Source organism: Oryzias latipes, chromosome 5, assembly GCF_053564925.1.
Source record: "Oryzias latipes strain Hd-rR chromosome 5, Olatipes_Hd-rR_3.1".
NCBI classification, from domain to species: Eukaryota; Metazoa; Chordata; class Actinopteri; order Beloniformes; family Adrianichthyidae; genus Oryzias; species Oryzias latipes.
This window is the reverse complement of record NC_136241.1, coordinates 26,701,170-26,723,582: the sequence shown is the minus strand read 5'-3', so window position 1 is coordinate 26,723,582 and position 22,413 is coordinate 26,701,170. Positions and strand designations below refer to the sequence as shown.

The following is a 22,413-nucleotide window of genomic DNA, read 5'->3' as shown; positions in this document are numbered from 1 at the left end:
AAGTGTACACAAAATATGCTTCAAATTCACGTACTAAAACATAATTTTAGTTAGCATATGTGAACAACTTCATATACAATTAGCATAAAAAAGGAGGAAAGTGCAGAAGTGAGGAAAAAAGAAAAGAAAAAAGGTATGCAAATGGGGAGGATATATGAATTAAGGAATCATTTATCTTGTAAAAAAACAATATTGATAATGTTTTTGATATTTTTTATTTTGTTTGATAGAAGCAGGTAGAAAAGCAAAGCGTTCTACTATAGTACAAATGGTTTTACTCTAAAACAGTTAATATCACACAGGGGAATAAAGAAGACATCCAATAAATGTCAGAGGGGTAGTTGAATCAATTATTCTATATGTACATGATGAAATGTTCAAAAGTCTACTTTTAGATCGAGTAATGTCATTCATAAAGACTTGTGGAGGAATTGTGTCAAATAGAACAAGCAAATGTTCAATGTAAACAAAGCAAAAAGGCTTTCGTCAATGTATTCAAATGCAGTGTGAACAGAACAACAGAATATTAAAACATATACAGAATTTTAGTGTCATTTCTTTTCTGCAGACATCAGATCTTTATAATTGGAGGAAATGCGCTGAGAAAAATCAAAGAACCCAGAAATAATGTACCCCACTCATAATGCGACCTTTGTCTAATGGACTCTATTGTGTTGGGAACATTAGACTTTGATCATCACATAACACTGTGAATCGTGTGTTTGTGTCTTTTGAAGCTCCCGCTATGGAGCTGGAGCCGCAGTTTGATCCTTCATTCATCGGCCACCTTGCTGGTATGGCAGACCTGTCGACGTGTGCACACACAACATATCATCAAGGACCTACAGTTGCCATGGGGACGGTGGCAAACAAGGTAACCAGGTGTAGCTGCAAAACAAAACCTATCTTTGGCACTATCTTATATTCAGAGCAGCTTAGCCAATACCTCCCCATGTCACAGATTTCTAATTACAGCATAAACACATGCAATTAGTTAACACTGCCAGTGTCTAGGTGGCTGTTAGAGAGCGCGGACTACAGAGAGGCTTTGGACAGGCTGTTAGCCGTTTGAATGGGCGGGACGGATGAAATAACAACCTGTTTACTGGTTATTTGAATATCACAGACACACAGTGTTGCTTTGATCTCCTGATGCTAATTAGCTCCACTAAAGGCAGCGCTAATATGATCACGACCCCCCCACGGCGCCCCACCGCTGCAAGGAACTCAGGAGGAATATGAATGAACGCTCACTACGATTTGCAGTTCCTGCACCTTAGAAATGTTCAAAGATAATTCAGAAAAAGTTGCATTATTCCCATTGAGTGACATTGTTAGTTTCCATGAGAACTTTTTCATTAAAGCAGGGATTCTGCTTTTATCTAAAAGCACACACACTTGTTTTATCTGAGCCCACACGCACTACAGTCGCAGGAATTTTTCAACAAAGTCTCTTTAAGACATCCCTAGGGGCTCTTTACACCTTTTTAAAAAGCCTAGTAATAATCTGCATAGTCATTACAATGTGACAGGGGAGGCAGCAGAAGATAAAACATTCCATTCCATTCCAATCCAGGCCCTAATTTTCTACATAGAAATGTGTGTTGATCGGTGTGTGAGCAGCCCTTTGTAGACCTATGTGTGCATTGTGGGTAAAAGTGTGTGCCACATAAAAACACATGTAAATTGTATTAAAATCAGGGACCCCAAATGCTTTAAATCTTTTATTTAGTACAATCAACACCGTGGTGGCAGCAGGTAGGTGGGAATCCCTCCGTCGCCTGCTCAGGTTTTTCTTATTTTGTTTCATCATTTTCTTATTGTCATCTTTTTTTTATTTTGACGAGCATTGACTTGTTTACAGCTTATAAGCAGGATGTCTGCTGCTCTTTTTTTCCCCCCACCACCCCCGGGTCCGGTGCGTTGTTTATTCGGTCAGCTGTTCTCTCCTTAGAACAGAAAATGCTTCAGGACATCGCTATTATAATCTGTTTTTTTGTTGTTATCCAACAGAACTATGGTATCAAGATAAGGTATCAAGACAATTTTCCTTCCAGGGGATCAATAATATTCTCAAAGGTTTAACTCTGTTGTAGTTTAATAAATGAGGCTCAGAGCGCATGCTCACTCAGTTTCATCGATGTTTCCGGACTCGATGTTGTTAACAGGGGAAATTTCATTTTCAAGACAAGCAAGAGTCGTATTCAAACGTAAAACTAAATGTTGTATTTAAATTTTTATCTGAAGTTGTGCACAAAGTATTCATTTTAAGATAATTTTGTATTTATGCATATGTTCGTTATTGATAGTTATGTCACCACATTTATTTATTAAAAAACGTTTTTTTTTTTCAATAAAATTGATGATTGATGATTTTTGTCATATCAACTTTTAACTTGCACGTTTTTTTCCCATTAGCAGGTAGCTTAAAATGCAACAAAGGATTAAAAAATATATATAAATCAATTATTTTCTATCTAAAAGGTCAAACAAAACACTAGTTAGCATCATTTTGTTCTTGCTTTGGGGCCCAAAACAAAAATGGTCTTTATATGGGTTAGAACATATTGGCTTTTCAGATTTAATTGAATGTAATTCATTTAATTTAAAAATGCTAACAATGTTGTGGTAAATTATGCACTTAGATAACAGACATGCTAGCTAATATTGTCTGTGACTAACGGGTTCGTGCTAATATTTTGCACTTTAATATTAGTAAACAGTAGCTTATTATTAAGTTTATTATTATGTGTTATTATTAAGTACTTAGTTTTGATGTTTTCCTCAAACTGTCCAAAACCAGGCTTGATGGGATGTAGAGCGATTGTCTTTCGGAGTAAAAACTGCACGGTCATGTTTGTGTGACAGCAGGGACAGGCTCTTCCTTTGACCCTGAACTGAAAAATGAATCAATTAATACAATTAGAGCTGGCTGTCAAACAGAAGTTGTGTATCGCGGTGACTAATGCAATTGCCCTCAACATGACATTAGCATATTGGAGCCTCGCTAAACAGATTAAATTGCTCTTCAATGTGAAATGTAAACCGGGGCATCCTGCCAAAAACCACACATTACAGGTTTGCAGTGCTGGAGACCAGAATAACATATGTTCATATTGACATACAGTAAACACTTGTTTTTCGCGGGGGTTCATTCCAAAAAGAACCCGTGATAGGCAAAATCCGTGAAGTAGAAACCTTCATTTTTTTTACAATTATTATACAATTAAAAACTCTATAATACATTGAAAAGAAAGAACAAACCATTTTACAGGCTCAAGCATTTGTTTCACAAATAAAAGTACTTTAGAAACGTTTTTTTCAACAAATAACTTCTGTACTGTACTGTCAAATAATAATTTGAATCATCAATGTGAACAGAAGGCTTCAAATTGCGGAGATTAGCCCTGCCCACTGCGACCCGAGTAATTGGATTAAACGGGAGAAAATTTAAAATGATTATGAAAAAAAATACAAAGTACAGTCGGACAAATAGTGACTCAGGTGTATTTCACTGCTCTTCAGACTGAGCCGCTGCTTCCTGACTCCGCTCTGCAGTGTTTTCTCCTTCTGAAGCCCGCGGTGCAGCTGTGTTTGTTCAGGAGAAGAAGTGATAGTGATAGGCAGTTGTTGTTGTCGCTCTTTTTTCTATGGGTTTTAGAGAAACTCGAAATTGCAGGAGAATTTGCACGTAATGTAAATTCGTCAAGCTGATTTACGTACCTGTACATATTAAACTGCAACGTTATTGACGCACAGGTAGAGAAGAAGCGGAGTGACTTTTTAGCCAATCAGAATGCAGAACACAATGCACGATGCAAATCCGTGAAGTAGCGACACCGTGAAAAGTAAACCGTGTTATAGCGAGGGATTACTGTACATGCTTTTCTGCACTGCAGTTTGTCCAATTTAATTGAAAAAAATTCTTAAATCAGTTACCTGTTTTTCATATTTGTGTTAGATCCCATCTTTAGAAAAATGATTAAATTATATAATGATTACACTGTAGTCCGTTTTTATTTTGACAGTTTGCCTGGTTTTATTGTGAAATGAAAAAATCAAAAACAAACAATATAAGCAATTATGTATCAATTACATTTTAAACCTTAGAAAAAATTGCTATATTTGACCAATTATATGATTATTATAGCTCATTACAATGAACGGCATATTACTATTCAGGTTGGGAGGTTTTTTTTGTTTGTTTTTTACTCATACTCCGTTGTCTCATACTCTTTAAAATAATATATTTAAAAATTGTTCTGGTACCGTCTTTGAACGTAGCCCGTTGTGAGGACTATTGTTGTAAAATCGGGCTATATAAACAAAATTGAATTGAAGTGAATTGAATCGTGATAAGTATATTGTATCGTGAGACATATACGCGAGAAGTATTGCATTGCTAGACTATTGCCAATACACACCCCTATTAAAAAGTGATAGTAATTAACCCAAAAAAATAACTATATTTTGCACTGTGAGATTTACATTTTGAAAATATGTTCATAAATGTATATTATTCAAGATTATGTACTGAATCTACATGGGCTGAGAAAGCTAAAATAAATTCAAAAAAACTTTCTCTTAGAGCTCAACTTTACGGAATATAGCACAAAATTCATGTTAAGGTCTGCCTGCAGCTCCAACAGACCACATTCTGTGTTTGTTCTTCCGGTCCCTCAAGCATCATTAAGACCCACGTCTTTAAAACTTGGGCACTTTTCAAATTAAATTAAAATAAGCGATTTCACCTTTACTGAAAAAAGGGGGGCTTTAAAAAAGACTGAACCAAGCAGGTAACTGCATCTACAAACACCAGTTTTTATTTGGAAAGGTTGCAGATGCGCTCTGAAAAATGAACGTTCAGGGAAAAAAAGAAAGAATTTACTCGATTCACTGGACTTTACGTCAAATATCGTCTCCAAAGATTCCCACAGAACTGACCTCAGCAGAACCCGGGTGACAGAAATACTGCGTCAATTATCTTTTCTGTGTAAATTCTCTTTAGTTATATTGTTTTGAGTCATGGAAATGTTGTGTTTTGCCTGACATTTTACTGCGTTAGCATTGTTCTGGGCTTTCGTGATTGTAATTTTTGTTCTAATCCATCTGCTTCCTGACTTTGAATCGTCCACCACACACATGATCTCTATGCTCTCTGACAGCTCACCTTCTGTTTCTGTTTAGTGTGGCTTTTTAACTAGTGATGGGTCGGTGAGGAAGCCGTTCTCAGAGCAGGCTGCTGTCATCATCAGAATTTGTTTTTCTTAAACCACATTTAACAGCCCCTTAACGCTGACAAACCTCATCTGGATGCTGTTTTCTGTTTGATTTCTAAATGTTAGTTTTACATTTGGAGAAGTCTTGTCTAGCCTACCAATAAACTGTAACACATAATGTAGACTAAAGTCATCCCCATACGTTGCTCATGGTGGTTATAGGCTGGCGCCAGCGTTAAGACAGCTGAGCCACCACCATGAATATGTGTAGATGAGTGAATGGGACTGAAACTGTGACTGTAAAGCGCTTTGGACCTTAAACAAGGTGGAAAAGTGCTACACAAGTATACACCGTTGACCGTTTTTTTACCATCCACATGATTCCTGTCTTACTTTTTCTCTACAACACAATAAAAAGTGAACAATGTAACACCAAATAGTTGACATTTAAATGAGACATGAGATGATGGCTGAATAACCCCCATCTTAAGTCCGTTTAGTCCATAAAACAAAAACAATGGTCAGGGTCAGTCTACTTTAACCCTCTGGCCCCTTCCTATTGATCCACTTCTAGGAGCATAAGGTGTCCGAACAAAAACGAGTGGGTTCTCACATTGTGACATCATAAAGTGAGGAACAGCTTCTTCCAGGAAGAAGTCTGCGCTGCCAGCAACCCCCCACCCCCCAAGGCTAACACACACACATACTTTTTCCAAGAAGCTAGCGGTGGCTAAACGCTTTTGTAAGGCTCCACGATACGCACATCCATCTTTGCCAAATGTTGTGATGTGCGTTTTTGTGGGTGAAACGCAGACACGCTGTGGAGGCCAGCTCTAGGATGACATCATGAAATGGGTGGCACTCACAAGGAGCAAAAGGCCTCGGACACCGAGTTGTCATACTTCCAGGTAGGAAAATTAGCTGTTTAAAAAACTAATCGTTGTTTAGTGTGCCAAAAGTAATACATTATCATATATATGGATATATTTTAGTCTGCAAGGCTTATAGCATGATATAGAGCTTTTGAATATTAAGTTTGGAAAATAGATTTTGATTAGTTGCTTCAACAAGGAGCGGGAGGAAGTGAACTTGTATAATCCCAGTGCCCTCAGAAACGCTGCGAGAACAATCGATTGGAGTGTCAGGAGCCATCCCTTCATGCATTTGTTCTCCGTGTCCGCCTGCTTCCTCCTCCGAGCATCAGGAGCAGACTGAGGTTCTCTCTGGAGGATTACAGTCCACTAAAACAGCTGCTGGCCTCTGCCAGCCAGAGAGGCCTCCCTTTGACTCAGGAGACCCGCAGCCTGATTGTAAAAAGTGTTTAATACGCCACAGAAATAACCTGAGTTTTAAATGAATAAATGAGTCAGGAGGGGAAAAAAAACAATTGCCCTCCTTTTATAAGTAAATATCCTGTCAGTGACATGAATGCTTGTATTTATTTAGCAAAGATTAGCCGCTGAGCTTAGATTGGACAAAAGCATTTGGATGGTTCCACAAATTTCCTGAAAGGTATTCTGTGGACTAATGAGATAAAGGAGGAACGTTCTGGAAGGTGTGCATACATTCACAGTTGAACAACATTATAGAAAAAGATTCAATTTTTAGGCACTTTCTGTGCCTAAAATGTCTTTTTTTTGCCCCAATCGCATGCTGTGTTTCACTTTGACAGTAGCTGTATTGAAGCGTAACCTTTATTTTCCAAGAAATATCAAGTTTTTCTTGTTTTTAGGGCCCAATTAAAAACGATTTTGCTCACAATTATTTCGTAAAGTCTTGTGCAACTTTTTTTTAATTTTTTTTTATCATTTCTTCTTAAGAATCCTGTTCCATAAAGGAGTCAGAAGCGGTTGGACGGCCAATTCAAAGTGTAATCAGCTTCTGTGTGTGATGTAATTCTGCTTATTTTAGCCTAATTTGTGCTCGGAGCAGCTGATCTTCTGTGGGGGCGGCGGTACCAGTCAAGGCAGGAAAAACCTCTGCTAATCTCAGGGACACAGAATCTGAATGTGGATGTGCTTCATTACCCAAATCTTTGCTGCAGCAACCACGAGTTTGTTTGCCGTCAGGATTCGGCCTGTTTCTGTGTGTCTCGTTGTTTATTGGGTCATTTATCAGACATGATTATTTAAGAGTGACTTTTTGTAAAAGAGCAGTGTGATTCTTACATCTGCAGAAGCGGATTGACTAAATCAGGGCCGACCAAGACGCCTTAAATGATCCATTTTGTCAATGCTCCAGTCTGTGACTGTTCCACATGAATAGATTCAACCATTTGCACGGTTAAAACGTTTATTTTTATGAGGGGAATTAATTAAAGAACCACTTTAATGAAACGTGTGTTTCTGGTGTTTTTAACATGTTCTTGTGGCATTTTTTAATGATGGGAGACATATACAAAGAAAAGTAAGATTAAAACTGCATTTGTGAGTATTTATTTAAATCGTAAATCAGGAGCAGACGAAAAAGATCTAATTTTTTACATAGAAAATACACTGGGCAGGCCACAAGCTCCATGCTCCAAAGTCAGTTGAATCTTTTTTGCACCCTATGTCTGACTGTTTTACATCTATTGACGTTTGTCACATTAAGTCACTTCCCTGCACTTTAATCTTTAAATAATACTTGTAAAATTCCAATCGATTTTATTCTGTGGACAAGTTTTATGACGTGTGCGGCTGACCTCCTGACCAGGTCTATGGGGTCAAATTAGGATCACCAGACTGTATGTAAATGACCTGGTAGCCAATGGGCTAAAAGCCCCGCCCCCACATAAAACAGGATCCGCCTGACAACTGAATTGAAAACTGAGAACTGAAACAAAAACCCCAACAAAAACAAAAAAAACCAAATCAGAATCAGAAATACTTTATTGATCCCACACGTGGGAAATTTGTTTGTCACCATAGCAACTGACAGCAGAGGAAAAAAAAAAGACTTAGAATGATATAAATAAAAACAAGAACAAAGAAAATGTAGCATACATGCAAACATCAAGGTAGTATAATTTAAAAAGCTATTTACACAACAGTGCAGGTAAAAAGATGTGCAAAAGAAATGTGTAAAATAGAAAAAAACTAAATAAATAGATAATAAAAAATGTGCAAAGTTTATCTTTTGCATTGTGATTTGTTGTACAGGGTTATTGCATTGGGTATGAAGGATTTCTGGTACCGGGCAGTTTTGGAGCGGAGTTGTCTCCTAGAGAAGGAGCTCCGCTGTTTGTCCAGAACAGGGTGGAGAGGATGCTCTGGGTTATCCATGATTGAAAGGTGTCTGTTCAGTGACCTCCTCTCCATCACTGCTTCAAAAAATGTGGAAAATACAAACAAACTTTTGTTTTTAATTTGGAAGCAGTTTTAGGTTTATTTTTTTCTTTTTATTCAAGTTTTTAGTTTACAATTTTATTTTCAAATTTTCAACAATTCCTCCAAGTTAACTATGTTTACTTTTGAGTTTAAAACTATTTTCAAATTTTCAATCGTTTTTTTCTGGTTTTTCATTCATTTTAAGCTGATCCTAATTTGACCCCATACACCCTTGAAAAGGAGATCTTGATCTCAACGGGTTTTATCTTGATAAATAAAGGTTGAATAATTATTTTTTAAAAGGATTGATTCATGAACCACACATAGAGATGTGTATCAAACCATGTGAGAGAGTAAAGATGGCTGACTCCGTCTTACCCTGGGTGTGGCATATGTTGAGCTGATTGATCTGCTCAGTGAACTCATTCTCCTCGATGGTCTCAGTGCGAGGAACCGACAAAGAAAACCGCCTCTTGAAGTTCTTCATCTTGTTCATGGTGTTGAGGAGGAAACCCTGTAGGAAAGGAAGAAAAGAAAACATCACTAAGCTATGTTCATATCGCCCTCGGCAACTCGCGATCAAGCAGCCACTTCTGCTGAAAAGTCCATGGTTGTGTCCAAATTCCTTCACTACTCACTGCATAGTGCACTGTATAGTGCGTTCGCCATTTTGTAGTGCTGCCTGAATATACAACTTCAATTTTTACAACTGTTTTTGAGGTCTCCGTACAAACATGTGGCCCTTAAACACACATTGCCAGCTAAACCAGGTCGAACTTTGACCAATCAGAGACTCTGATAGCAACGTGGTGAAACTAACCAAACTCAGAGCATAGCTGGTTTATCTGGTGAACCCATAAATGGCGAGGAGCTAGACGACGTCTGCCTTTGTTTTTCAAAGATAAATTAAGGCCACTCGCCTGACATTATGGTAATCCCTATCAGCAAATGCAAGGACGCTAGCAATGAACGGAACTGTTTCCGTTCCATGCCCAAATTGCGAGCCCGACATATTGTACGAAGCCTCTTCAAATTGTAGGCAGCAGAGATGCACTAGTAAACAGTAGAAAAAGAAGAAGCCCCTCCCCGCTTGTCCAGTCTGAACACTGTGGGCTAAACGCACGTCAAATGTGAATGTAGCCCTAAGCTACAACTACATGATTGGTTCTTTCTTATGCTCAAAAGTTCAATTTGTTCTATTAGACACAGGAAGGAAACATATTTTTTGTTTGAAGTCATGGATGTGCTGGAGAAAAATCCGAATCAAAGTGTCATCACTCCTACTAAGCTGGAACAAGCTCCACAGCATGATGTTGTGCTGCTGTGATGGATCTTTATGAGGAGCTTGACTAAAGACAGCTGTCTGTGTCATTGGATAATGAGGCAGAAAGCAGCAGGAAGGCAGATGATTATTCCACACTGGGTTACACAAGCACAACCGGCCTGACTAGTTAGCTTTCACACTTCTTGCTCCTTTATTTTTGCCATAATTCTTTTTTAGCTTCTCTGGTTTTTCTCTGTGTGTGTGTGTGTTTGTGTCCTGTCATCTGCAAAGCCTGGTGTCATGGGGGTCTTTGTGAAATTTTCCCGCTGACATGAATTTGTGACTAAGCGTTGGTGGATGTGTGTTTGTGTCTCATTACTGCCAAACCTTTGGAGATATGTGTGGAAGATTCAATTACAGCTTGCAGCTATACTCCCTCCTGTTATCTTTTAGCTCCGTCAGGACGTTGCATTAAATCCTCGCAAAATGTCAGATGTTTCCTGTGTGGCGCTGTGCAGGTCAGATGGCGTGACTGTTACGCATACTTTTACAAACAAGTCAAACTATTTTTGATATTTTTAACAACCTGTTCTTTAATATAATGCCACATATGACAAAAAAGCACACATTTTTGGAAGATTAACAAACTAACCCTGCTAGCTAAAACTAGTTCATTACAAATCCAAAACTTTATTGACAAATTAGCAAGACAACGCAAAATATGCACAAAAATAAACAAAAAATTACACAACTGCTTACAAAAATGTGGTGCCAAATTAGCGAAAGAATACTAACCAATGAGTTACTAACCTAAAAAGAAAAAGTATTTTAACGCTAGTAGTAACATTGTTAGCTAAAATTAGTTCATTACAAATCCATAACTTTATTGACAAACTAGCAAGACAACGTAAATACGCTGAAAACAGAGACAGAAAATTCCACCACTGCTAACAAACAGGTGATTCCACATTAGCGAAAGAATATTAACCTATAAAGAAAACGTAATTTAACGCTAGTGTGTGGTAACATGGCTCTAAATTAACACGCGCCCACCCAACAAATACGAGCAAAACTTGAATTTGGCGGGTAGAACTAGAAAGAAGAAAAAAATTCACGAGCCACTGAGTTCATCATCTCTAACAAGAGGCTCAAACTCACAACCATGACTTTTAAGTGTCTGCCTCACCTCTAACATCCATCCCAGAGTTCGTTCAAAGATTTAACGCTGACTATTGCACAGTTTTAAAATTCACGTAAGCTGATGCAGGTGGTGCATTCATGGGCTACATGGAATTTCTGCACTTCTGCTTCATTCAGGTTCGCTGGTAATTTCTAGCATTTACTCACACTGACCTCAACTAAGACAAACAAACAATCACTTATTGCTCCACGTCATTCTAACTCTTTGAAATTAATAAAGCACACCACACAATGTATGCATGTTTTTTTTCCAATGCTTTTGGAAAAAAACCTTTAGAGTACAGTAAATATTGTTTATCACTATTTTCATACTTACTCTTCTGTTGTACATTGAAAAAAACATTTGTGATAAATGACGATGACTAGAAATAAACATTATAGGACTTTAATGAAAAGGTTCAAAGATCAGAAGGGTATTTTGCTAAATTAGCATTACATTTTTGTAACGTTATAAAACCTGATATAAGACAAGACTTTCAATAATTATTAGTGTTTTGTTTTTGCGAGAGAATAAACATTAACAGAAACTTTATAAGTAAAGGGAATTACTTTTTTGCTTTCAAATGCATACATTATTTTCCAGATACATTTTTGGCCAGTAGAAATCTACAGTGCCTTGCGAAAGTATTTGGACCCCTTGAACTTTTCAACCTTTTGCCACATTTCAGGCTGCAAACATAAAGTTATAAAACTAAATTGGCAACAAGTGGCAAACAATCATGAAGTCGAACCAAATGTACTGGATATTTCAGACTTTTTTAAGAAATAAAAAACTGAAATATTGGGCGTGCAAAATGATTAAATCCCTTCACTTTCTGTACAGCAAAGTCTCTCCAGATGTGCAGTGAGGATTTCTGAAAATGTTTTGTCTTGAAGAACAAGGAACACACCAGGCAGGTCTGAGACACTGTTGTGGAGAAATTTAAAGCCAGATTTGGTTAAAAAAATATTTCCCAAGCTTTAATCAGAATCAGAATCTTTTATTATCAATATGCAGTGCACAACGAAATTGTTTTTAGCAGCTCTTTTTCAATAAATAATTGAATAATTGCACATAGAAATTTAAAAGTAAAAAAAATCCCCCAGGAGCACTGTGCAAGCGATAATATTATAATGGAAGGAGTATCCGACCACTGCAAATCCACAAAAACCCAGCCGTCCGTCTAAACTTTCAGCTCAAACAAGGAGAAGACTGATCAGAGGTGCAGCCAAGAGGCCCATGATCACTCTGGATGAGCTGTGGAGATCTACAGCTAAGGTAGGAGAGTCTGTCCATAGGACAACAATCAGTCATACTGCACAAATCTGGCAAATCTAGAAGAGTGGCAAGAAGAAAGCCATTTCTTAAAGATATCCATAAAAAGTGTCGTTTAAAGTTTGCCACAAGGCAAAACCTGAAGCAAATCTACAATGGAATGGTTCACAGATAAACATATCCAGGTGTTAGAATGGCCAAGTCAAAGTCCAGACCTGAATCCAATCGAGAATTTGTAGAAAGAACTGAAAACTGCTGTTCCCAGACGCTCTCCATCCAACCTCACTGAGCTCCAGCTGTTTTGCAAGGAGGAATGGGCAAAAACTTCAGTCTCTCGATGTGCAAAGCTGATAGAGACAGACCCCAAGCGACCTACAGCTGTAATCACAGCAAAAGGTAACGCTACAAAGTATTAACTTAAGGGGGCTGAATAATTTTGCCAATATTTCCATTTTTTCTTTGTTAAAAAAGTTTGAAATATCCAATAATTGCGTTTCACTTCGTGATTGTGTCCCACTTGTTGATTCTTCACAAAAGATTAAAGTTTTATATCTTTATGTTTGCAGCCTGAAATGTGGCAAAAGGTTGAAAAGTTCAAGGGGGCTGAAAACTTTCGCAAGGCACTTTAATTTGGCTGGTGGACTTTGGATGTTACCGGCCACCCCGGCTTGTAATCGAAAGAGTTCATTTAGAGCCCTGGCTAGTAGTTACACTGCCAGCTAAAATTAGTTTCATTACAAATCCATAACTTTATTGCCAAATTAGCAAGACAACGCAAAATATGCGTAAAACAAAGACAGAAAATTCCACAACTGCTAACAAACAGGTGATGCCACATGAGAAAAAGTGTCCTTCAGCAAGACACTGAACCACACATTGCTCCTGGTGGTTATAGGTTGGAACCAGCGTTTGGCAGCAGAGCCGCTATCAGAGTGTGAATTTGTGTGCATGGATAAACAGGACCGACTGTAAAGTGCTTTGGGACTTTGAAGAAGGTAGTAAAATACTATAGAAGTGTTATTTACTGTTTACTTATGCAACTCTAAAAGCAGTTCTTCTTTCTGAGGAACCTGAGGTGGATCAAGTTAAACAAGGAGCTCCTGATCGTTTTCCTCTGCTGTTATGTGATGAACAAAAAGACACCTTTAGAGTTTTTTAACCCCACCCTAAAGATGATCAGCCAGCTTCTCGCTACAGGGCGACCATGAGACGACAACAAAGACTCTAGATTCTGGTTTGAAAAAAACTAAATGATGATGATTGGACGGCAAAGAATTGTTTCTTCATAGATTTGTGAAAAATGACAAAAATGCATCCATTTTTTTCTTAAACCGCTATATTATTTTATATTATGATTTTATTTCCAAAGCTTTCCTTATGAAATTTAAAGTAAAAAGATGTTATAAAATCATAAAGTTGCTAATATCTTCTAATCTTTAAAGATTAAAAAAGTAAAAAACAAGTAACTCTAAACAAACAACAAACAGACTATGAAAAAATTGCAAAAGATGTTTGTGAAAATCAAGAAAGAAATAAGATAATCTTTGAAAAATCAGCACAGACTTTTCCTTTCAGACTAAAAAGACCAAATTGTTCATCCATTTGTAGATGTGAGAACGTTTCAAAGTGCTTGGTGGCAGACATACAGGTGTCAAAAGAAGAAAATGAAGTTGTTACAGACGTGTAGGCGGCGGCCATAAACTGAACAGTGAGTCGGAGGGAAGATGCGGTGGGAAAAAAAGAAGGGAAAGCTAAAAATAACCGACACGCCGCTCAGCGCAGAGACCAGCCACATCTCTGATTCCCGGCAAAGTGGAGGCCTTTAAAATGGACTGAATCAATTTCATGTGACTCTTCTTCATGTAGAGAAACCCCATTACTGCAAAAAATAAACAAATAAATGTAGCCAAAACGGAAAAACACAGTAAGTACTGCAGACAAAAGCAGCGTATCGACCTCAGCTGGAGAATTCTGGAGTTCATCTTTTCAGGAATATATTTTTGGCTTTTTAAGGAAAGCACAACAATAGACTTTTGTAAAGCTGAACATAAAACATTCAGACACAAAGCAGATTTATAGAGCCGAGAAGTGAAGATTCAAGAGGCTTATGGCACTGAGAGAAATCAATACGCAGACTAAAGTCCTGGTGTGTTTGTGGGATTTTTTTTGGTTCCCTTCGAGAGCTCATGAGCTTTTACGACTTCAGCCCTTGTTAGTGTTCTGACAGCACGAAGGAATGCAAGAAAAACAGATTACAGCCCCACCACTGCAATGAACTTCTCTGCAAATGACATCATTTTGACGAGACTAAATTGAAGGCGTCCTCCCACCACAAAGGAATCCAAGTGGGTTTTTCTCTGCAAGTTTTCAAGTCGTTTTTTTGACACCATCAACATCTCATGCCTTGGTTACAACTGTCCTTACGGGTGAAGAGAGGCTGTCTGCGGCTGAGAAAATGGGCAAACTTGTGCGGGGCATACAGTTGGTGAAATGTCAAGGCCATGGATTACTCAATGAACCCGGTTGCATGTTTTTGGGTGGTCCGGCCTATGGAGGGTCGTAAAGAGAAGAAATGCAGGTGTGTCTTGTCGCAACCTTAAGGCCGCCATGAAAATGGAACGTACCATTGTCGTGCGTATGGTAAATGTACCATGAAGTATTTGGGAGGATACTGGAAGTTGCACACTTACAACGTATGTATGACGCAGTTGTATGATGCCCTTACACCACACTAGTCCAGGGGTGGGCAAATATGGCCCAAGGGCCAAATGTTAATATGGCCCACCAAACTGGAATAAATTATATTGATAATCCTGATTAATGCTTAATATTCCCTGCAATTCTGGTGTCTCTCCATAGATGGTGCACTACAAATACATTGACCTTTGTGAAGTTGTTTGCATGTTGTGTGCTGTTGGAAGATTTGTTTTTTCTGACATTTATGTAGCTTGGGGACCTGAAGCAGAATCACCAATGGGGAACTTTCTTTGTGGACTAGCCATGCTCTCCCCGTGCATGCGTGGCTTTTCTCTGGGAAATCCGGCTTCACAGGTTAATTGGTTACTCTAATTGTCCCTATGTGTGAATGTGAGTGTGCATGGGTGTGTGGCCCTGAAAGGGACAAACATGTCCAGATTTCATGTTATTTCCTTCTCTTATGGAGGGGATTACCAAAACACTCCACAAATCTGCTCCTGGTCAAATTTTAGAACCCTTTGTGGGCCCACAAGTCAAAAAGTTTGCTCACCCCTACCCTAGTCGTTACTAAGGTGCTCCTTACTGACCGCACACCAATGCTGGATGCATGGGGTGTGCAGGTCATATGTAAGTGCCCCTAGGACACCCACACAGACTGTCTAATTTCCAAATTTTAAGGAGCGCATACTTTTCATTTGAACAGGACCAACAGGCTCCTTGGGATGTGTGCAGTTTGGGGGAGGCTATTTAACTTGAAGTGTTATTTAAGGGTCATGACATGTCGCTCGCAGCACGCCCATGGGAAAAAAGCGCGTAAACATTTTCGCTCTATGGGTTCACTGGATTGCCTACAATCTTAATATTTTGTATTGGTCCCCTGCGTGCCCCATACAGTTTAGCCCATTTTTTCACAGCCTGTAGCCAGCCTTTAAAGTCAGTTGTGACTAAGATTTCCTTGCACGCCTCTCCAGTTAGAAATTAGGAAATAAGACCAAGAGTAGTGTGGACGTACCATGGGCACAAACGTATCACCTCCATGCTCCATTCGAGAGGCATTTTCACACAGTCAGTAAGGAACCAGTACCTGCACCTTACTAAAGACTAGAGTGTGGCGTAAGGGCACCATATGCCAGCAACACCTTTATGTCATAGGTACATGTAACTTACACTATCCTCACAAATACTTCAATATACACTTACCAACAATGGTATGATCCATTTTCGTGAGGTCTCCTAACATGCCCTTACAAGCCTCGAGGGAACTGCAAGACACACCTTCGCACCCCTTACGCTGCAGCCGCAGACTCTCCACAGACCCGGACAACCCAAACACCTGTCCAGGTGCGTGGGACTAAGGCTTAAATTCAAGGCATCCTCCCACCACGGCCAGAAACATCAATCTGTTTTATATATTTATTTATTTATTTATACAGTTTTCTCATCGTTTTGATTTTTTTTGCATCATCAACACTTGCTTTACTTGTATTTGGTTATTTTAGGCAGGCAATCTAGTGAAGCTAAAGTTTTATATGTAAAGGTGGTGGTTCTGCATTGATGGGTAACGTACCTCAGGGTTCCTTTTAAAAAAACTGCTTGTTATAAGACATATTTTTAGTTCATAAGTGTTAACTGGTTACAGACCTCTTCCTAATGTCTGCTTTAGCTTTAGAGTCATCGACAAAAGTCTTGCAAATGAATGAAAGGACCAGGAAACCTCTGAAAAGTGTGTTGTTTGAGATTCATGTGGCAGTAAATGTACAAACAAACACACGGGTTATTAGGAAGCTGCAGAGCTGAAGCAGCTGAGGGCTGACACCAGCACCGAGGCAACAATAGCCCCTCTGTTGTCGGAAAGCCCTGCGTGAGGTAATGCAATCACCCAGGATGACACCACTTTGACTTCCAACGATTCATTGGGCAGTTTTTATATTGTCAATATGCCATTGCACAGACGGAAGCTGGATATGGTTCACACACGGTTGGCTTCTTCTTTTCACCGTCAACTTATGCAGAAAAAGAACTTTCTGGATGGACTTACATTTGTGCCTTTGAACATCCTTCACAGGAAGTTCAGACCGAAACTTGAACACGTTCAAGTCAGCTTTTTTTTGTCAAATATACTGTATACACATGTTATACAGCACAGATGAACTTTCCTTCGTCTCAACTCACGATTAATAAAAACAAAAATCTAATGTACAAAATATGCAAACATCTACAAATCTACAAAGAAGAAAAAAAAAACAGAATAAGATTGGACATTGTATGACGTACTGAGACATAAAGTGGCAATAGTGCAAAAGTGGTTATGAGATAATGCATAAAGTAACAAGAGCATTTCAATTGTGATGTAAAAAATACACAAATACTTTATGTTTGGCTTCTGGGGGGCTGTAAGCTAGCAGGAGAGTGTGTGAACAGAGAGCTCTCAGCAAAGGGGAGGGAAGGGGGGCGGGGCTACTCCGAGCCAACAGTTCCACCCACAACTCGGAGGTAGATTTCTAATAACCATCGGAAACTATGTCCTAGAAGATGTCACAGGTTTTGGAGGATTTGAAGACCACTTTGTACACGTTGAAAATAGATCAAAAGATGATCGGAGTGGGACTGTAAGGAAAAAAAAGGCAAAATAGAAATTTTGATTCATATTTTACCCTAGGACTTGACCTATTATCTGTCATAAACATATTATAGAATGCGTTTTTCTATTTCCCAACAACAAAGAGGATCAGAATAGGTACATGAGTATTCAACAGCCAGATTTTATTTTGTGTTCATGTCAAAATTGTCCAATTCTCACACTTAAAAATGGGTCAATTTTGATCCGAACACAATACTAGGGTTAAAAACAGGTTTGTTTTATCCGAAAATATAATTTTACAAAACATTTTTCCATCAGCTGGTAAAATCAGCTGGTGAAATGTCTTGTTGTCTGCTTTAAGTGTATTTATCCAAATGTGCTCAAGAAAACAGGAACACTAGTTTAATTTTTTTAAGCCACAAATCTGATTGATTGATTAATTTAAAACAATAAAAGAACCAAACAATAAAAGAACCAATAGAAGGGAGCCGGTTTAGCTCGTGCTGGTTTGCGGCGCCTGCCGTCCGTGAAACCAGGGTTCGACTCTGGGCTGCTCCCTGTTTCCTTCTCTACCTCTGCCGGTTCCAAGCCCGGTTTGAGAAGGTTGCGTCAGGAAGGGCATCCGGCGTAAAACAATGCCAAATCTACCATGCGACTCGTTCACTGTGGCGACCCCTGATGTGAGAAGCCGAAAGAGGAAGAAGAAAAGAACCAATAGAAAATAGACAATAAAAACGGATATGGCTTTAAACAAAATAAAGATAGACACTTTCTTTGAATACAAATCTTATTCCAGTGATTGTTTACATTTGTAGTAAAGCTGTAGGAGCCTGTCTGTCTATTGTTTGTGTCTTTGGTTGGTTGTAGTGCTGCCGCCCAATCAAACCTAATACAATCTGAGCTGTGTTTCACAACTGAACTGCAGAAACTGCATCAAAAACCATTTAAAAACGGAAACTGGGTTTGTTGTTTGGAAGGAAATCAGATCTTCCCAGAAAGCCGATATTAATCCACTTCCTTAAGTTTGTGTCCAGAAATGAGCTGCCAAGTCAGAGCAAAACATTGTCGTTTGGGTCGGTGATCAGCTGCTCAGCCGTTTGCCGCCTCAGGGGAACTGAGGCCCGTTTGATTCAGAAAAAAAAGAAGCCATATGTCATGTTTCCAGAGGCCTGTGTCAGCTCCAGATGAATAAACGCACACGGTTCTCCTCGTGTGCGCTCGCCGAAAGCTGATGGCAATGATGTGAACTTGTCTGGATGGTTTTATGCAGGTCAGTGGGTCCACGTCAGAATAATAACATAACATCTACATACGGGCGCACAGTGCAGGAATGTGACTCATGACGTTTGACGAGCTCTGGTCAGACTTGGATACCTTTTTTTTTTTAATAATCTGAAACCACAGCAACTTTTAAATTAGGCTTTTTTCACAAAAATACCTCAAAGTTTGCATTTAGAGGAATGTTAAGTATCCTCAGACCCCAAATGTGCTCCCAGTTTACAATTTCTCTGTTAATGCTTTCTTCTTTTATCCCTTTTTTCCCCATGTTACTTTGTTTTCATAACCCAAAAACTATTGGCAAAAAGGAAAATGTACATATATAATAGTCCCAAGACGGATTTAAAAAGGACATACGGTGAGACATTCTATCACAATAAAAGCACGTCACACATTGTTTACAGAAGCGGCTCCCAATCCCCGGGCTGTGGACTGGTACCGCTCCGTGGGACAGCAGACATGAAAAACATGACCTACACTTTTTCAGTTTCATTTATAATCTGATTCTGAACGAAGTTTTATTTTGAAAAACTACTGGATTTTCCCCACCACATCTGACTCATTCTTAACGGATGTTAAGTTGCTCTGTCATGTGACAAAAATCCATCTGCCACTTTCTTTAAGCGGCTTCGTTGATCGCTAAAATAAAACTGTCAAGTTAGCAAAGTTAACAAAAACAAACGTGTTTGAAAAGTTTGCTTCAAAGTAAAAGAAATGCGCATTTAACAGGCAAAAAAAAGGACTCTTTATTCCAAATATGGATTTATTGTGTCAGTTGTTCCCGTGGACTGTATTAATAATGCAGGATATTCAGCAACCGACTGTCTAAGGTTACAAGGAGGCTGCTAATAAAGTTGTTCATACAGTAGGTTCACATCCATTATCATATTTAGAAAAAAAAACTGTTTTTGTGATATGTTTAATTTTTTTTGTATTTTGTCGCATCTTGAAATTCAGACAAGGCTGAAGTTGGCGTCTCGTTTTTGAGCTCCCACTTTGTCAGTTATGGCTTAAGGGAAAATCAATAACACATTAATGATTCCTGCAAAGAATCTAGTTTACAAATGAAGTTTAAAGCATTTGCAGATAATTCAGAGAGGATGAAGAAAACTTTACCCTCAAAAGTTAAGGGAAACATAAAATAAACAAATAAATCAGATACCCATTTTAGCCTTATACTACGGAAGAGGGGCCATAGAGAGGAAAAAATAAAGGGCTAAAAATAATTCTGACTTTTTCCTCAGAATTCTGAGATTAAAATGGCCCTCTATTTTTTTAATCGCCTTAATCATCCTCCCTATCATACAGACTGGTCCGTGAATACATGAAAAAGGGTGGGGGTCTGCTGCTTTACAGGACTCGTTTGCTTTCAACCTATGTTTGAGGCAACTATTGGATGTTTGTGCTTTCCATTTCTTCCGATTCTATAAGAATTTCTTTTTGAAATATTTTCGCTTTGTCATTTTCTGATCTGTTTTTTCCCCCATTTCTTCCTCACTAAGATGTGTCCCTCCATGAATTTGTCCTGTACTGATCAACAAACCTGCACCACTGAGCTTTTAAGACCAAAGGTTAACTTGTGGCCTTCCTGTTTGTAGCTACATTCCGGGAGGAAAGGTTAAAAGTATGTCAGTTTGGTCTAAAAACATGCATGTAGCATGCAGTGCACTCCTGAAACCTGGCTGTGTGCATCAAAAGCATGGAACATCGAGTCTTAAGACCTCTTAAATCCAACACGTGTGTGTACAACCAACAAGTGGTTATCTCTGTCTTAAGATACACAAAAATGTCCTTCACGATGGTTTTATACTTTCAGTTTCACCTTTAGATACTTAGAACAAAGTGTACTTTTGTGCGTTAATGCCTCTGCCTGCATCATCTGTGTCTCCTGTTTTGTGTTAGAAACTGACCTTGGGCCTGGAGTTACATTACTGCACGCACCACTGATTCAAATGAACCAAAGGAAGCACAGTAAATGGGAGGGAAGAGAGAAAACAGTCAAAGATGAAGGTTGGTTCAGTTTTATGGAATTTTTCTATTATTAGCTTCTTCAAGGCCCTGTCCTGTTTATTTTCTGGACTTTGATTAGATTGCTTCACAAGATTGATTTTATTTACCTTTCTCTGTGTGTTGCAGAGTTGTTGGTGTCACAGGATGTTCCATGACTGTTGAAGTTGAAGGCAGCGTTGATGGGTTTTCTGTTTCTTCTATTGTAATAATGTTCCATTTTCTAGGTGGAGATACTGTATAATTACAGAATTTTCCACATGCTAGGGCGCAACGGGTTTCTGGCCCACCGTCAATGAAACTTCTGTCATAAACCAGGTGCACCAAAAAATAAGGTGCATTAAGTGAGACAAAAGAGTTTGACAGAAGTCCATCAGTTAGTCAGTCAGACCCAATTAACTGCGTTCACAGTAGCTTTAGAACTTGTTTTAACATGCGCCACGTTAGCCAGCTTTGTTTGCAACACATATACAGTAAAAACAGACTGATACCACTAAAGCAGGGGTGGTTCATTTTGTTGATTGCGATCGAACGAACATTTGGGTAGATCGTGGGCCTTTTAAAAATAAATAAACAAAAAAATTAAAATATCTTTAAAAAATAAATTCCATCAGCAAATAATCGTCCTCACCGGGAAGTAGGCACTTGATTGACTCGCAGAGCGGCCAATCCCACATCCTCTGATACATGTGTAGCCAGGTGGAGAAGGTGTAGGTACAGGGTTGTGCCACTAGAGGGCGCTTCCTGGGTTTTCGGTGAACAGTTCAGTGAGGAGGTGGTGTGTTCTGGGGACCGTTATTTGACAGTTGTTTGACGGTTGTTTTGATCTGCGGATTAAAGCCGCTTGAAACCTGGCGTGAAGAGTCGTTAAGAGGGTAAACAAACATAGAAAGGTAAAAAAATAAGTTGTGTTTACTGTAATTGTTGTAAAAGTATTCTGTTTTAAGAAATTTGATGAAATTAGTAATTTGATTTGTACAATTGTCGCTGCATTTTACGTGTGTTTTACAGCAGTGCTCGACGGAGCCAATGTTGTGACTGGTGATCAACTTTGCCGTCATTCCTGTTACAGTTCGGGCCACAGAGCACCTGCTGTAGTTATTCTTGTGTACTCTTTTTCTTAAATTTGATCTTTTTCTCCATTTTTGTTTTGTTTACACTTGTTTTCTTTCGTGATTTTGGAAGATCGGAAAGTGACTGGCTAAAAGAAGCATCTAGATGGCATAATAGATCCACATTTTGTTTTTGTTTTTTTATCTTCCTGATTACCATTTTTTTTTAAATCTGAAATCCTGAGTTACATTTTTGTTTTGGAATAAAGAACCCAAAGACAGTTTTGTGTCCTGTGCAGGCTTGAATTCGCCAGGCTACACAATTTGGTACCAGGAGTGGGGTTCTGCAAAATTAGCAACTCAGGAGTTTTTGCAATATAATAAAAAATATATTAAAAAAAATGGAGAAAAAGATCAAATTTAAGAAAAAGAGTACACAAGAATAACTACAGCAGGTGCTCTGTGGCCCGAACTGTAACAGGAATGACGGCAAAGTTGATCACCAGTCACAACATTGGCTCCGTCGAGCACTGCTGTAAAACACACGTAAAA

General features: G+C 38.7%; 1 protein-coding gene and 1 long non-coding RNA gene across 5 annotated transcripts in view; one reads left to right on the top strand and one right to left on the bottom strand.

The window, feature by feature from the left end:
* cdk18 (cyclin dependent kinase 18) overlaps positions 1 to 22,413 on the bottom strand; it is a 58,905-nt gene that overhangs the window by 20,648 nt on the left and 15,844 nt on the right. For 3 of the 4 annotated variants that reach the window (XM_078948079.1, XM_023955113.1, XM_078948080.1), the window contains one exon: positions 8,906 to 9,041. In XM_078948079.1, coding sequence (XP_078804205.1) covers positions 8,906 to 9,041 — 136 coding nt within the window. Of the gene's footprint in view, positions 1 to 8,905; positions 9,042 to 10,977; positions 11,117 to 22,413 lie in introns of those variants that run through there. The other variant, XM_011475317.4, reaches the window with a different exon arrangement.
* Positions 739 to 21,076, top strand: LOC144992333 (uncharacterized). The gene is made up of 3 exons (XR_013656210.1): positions 739 to 874; positions 20,705 to 20,812; positions 20,939 to 21,076. It is a non-coding gene; the product is annotated as an uncharacterized LOC144992333 (long non-coding RNA).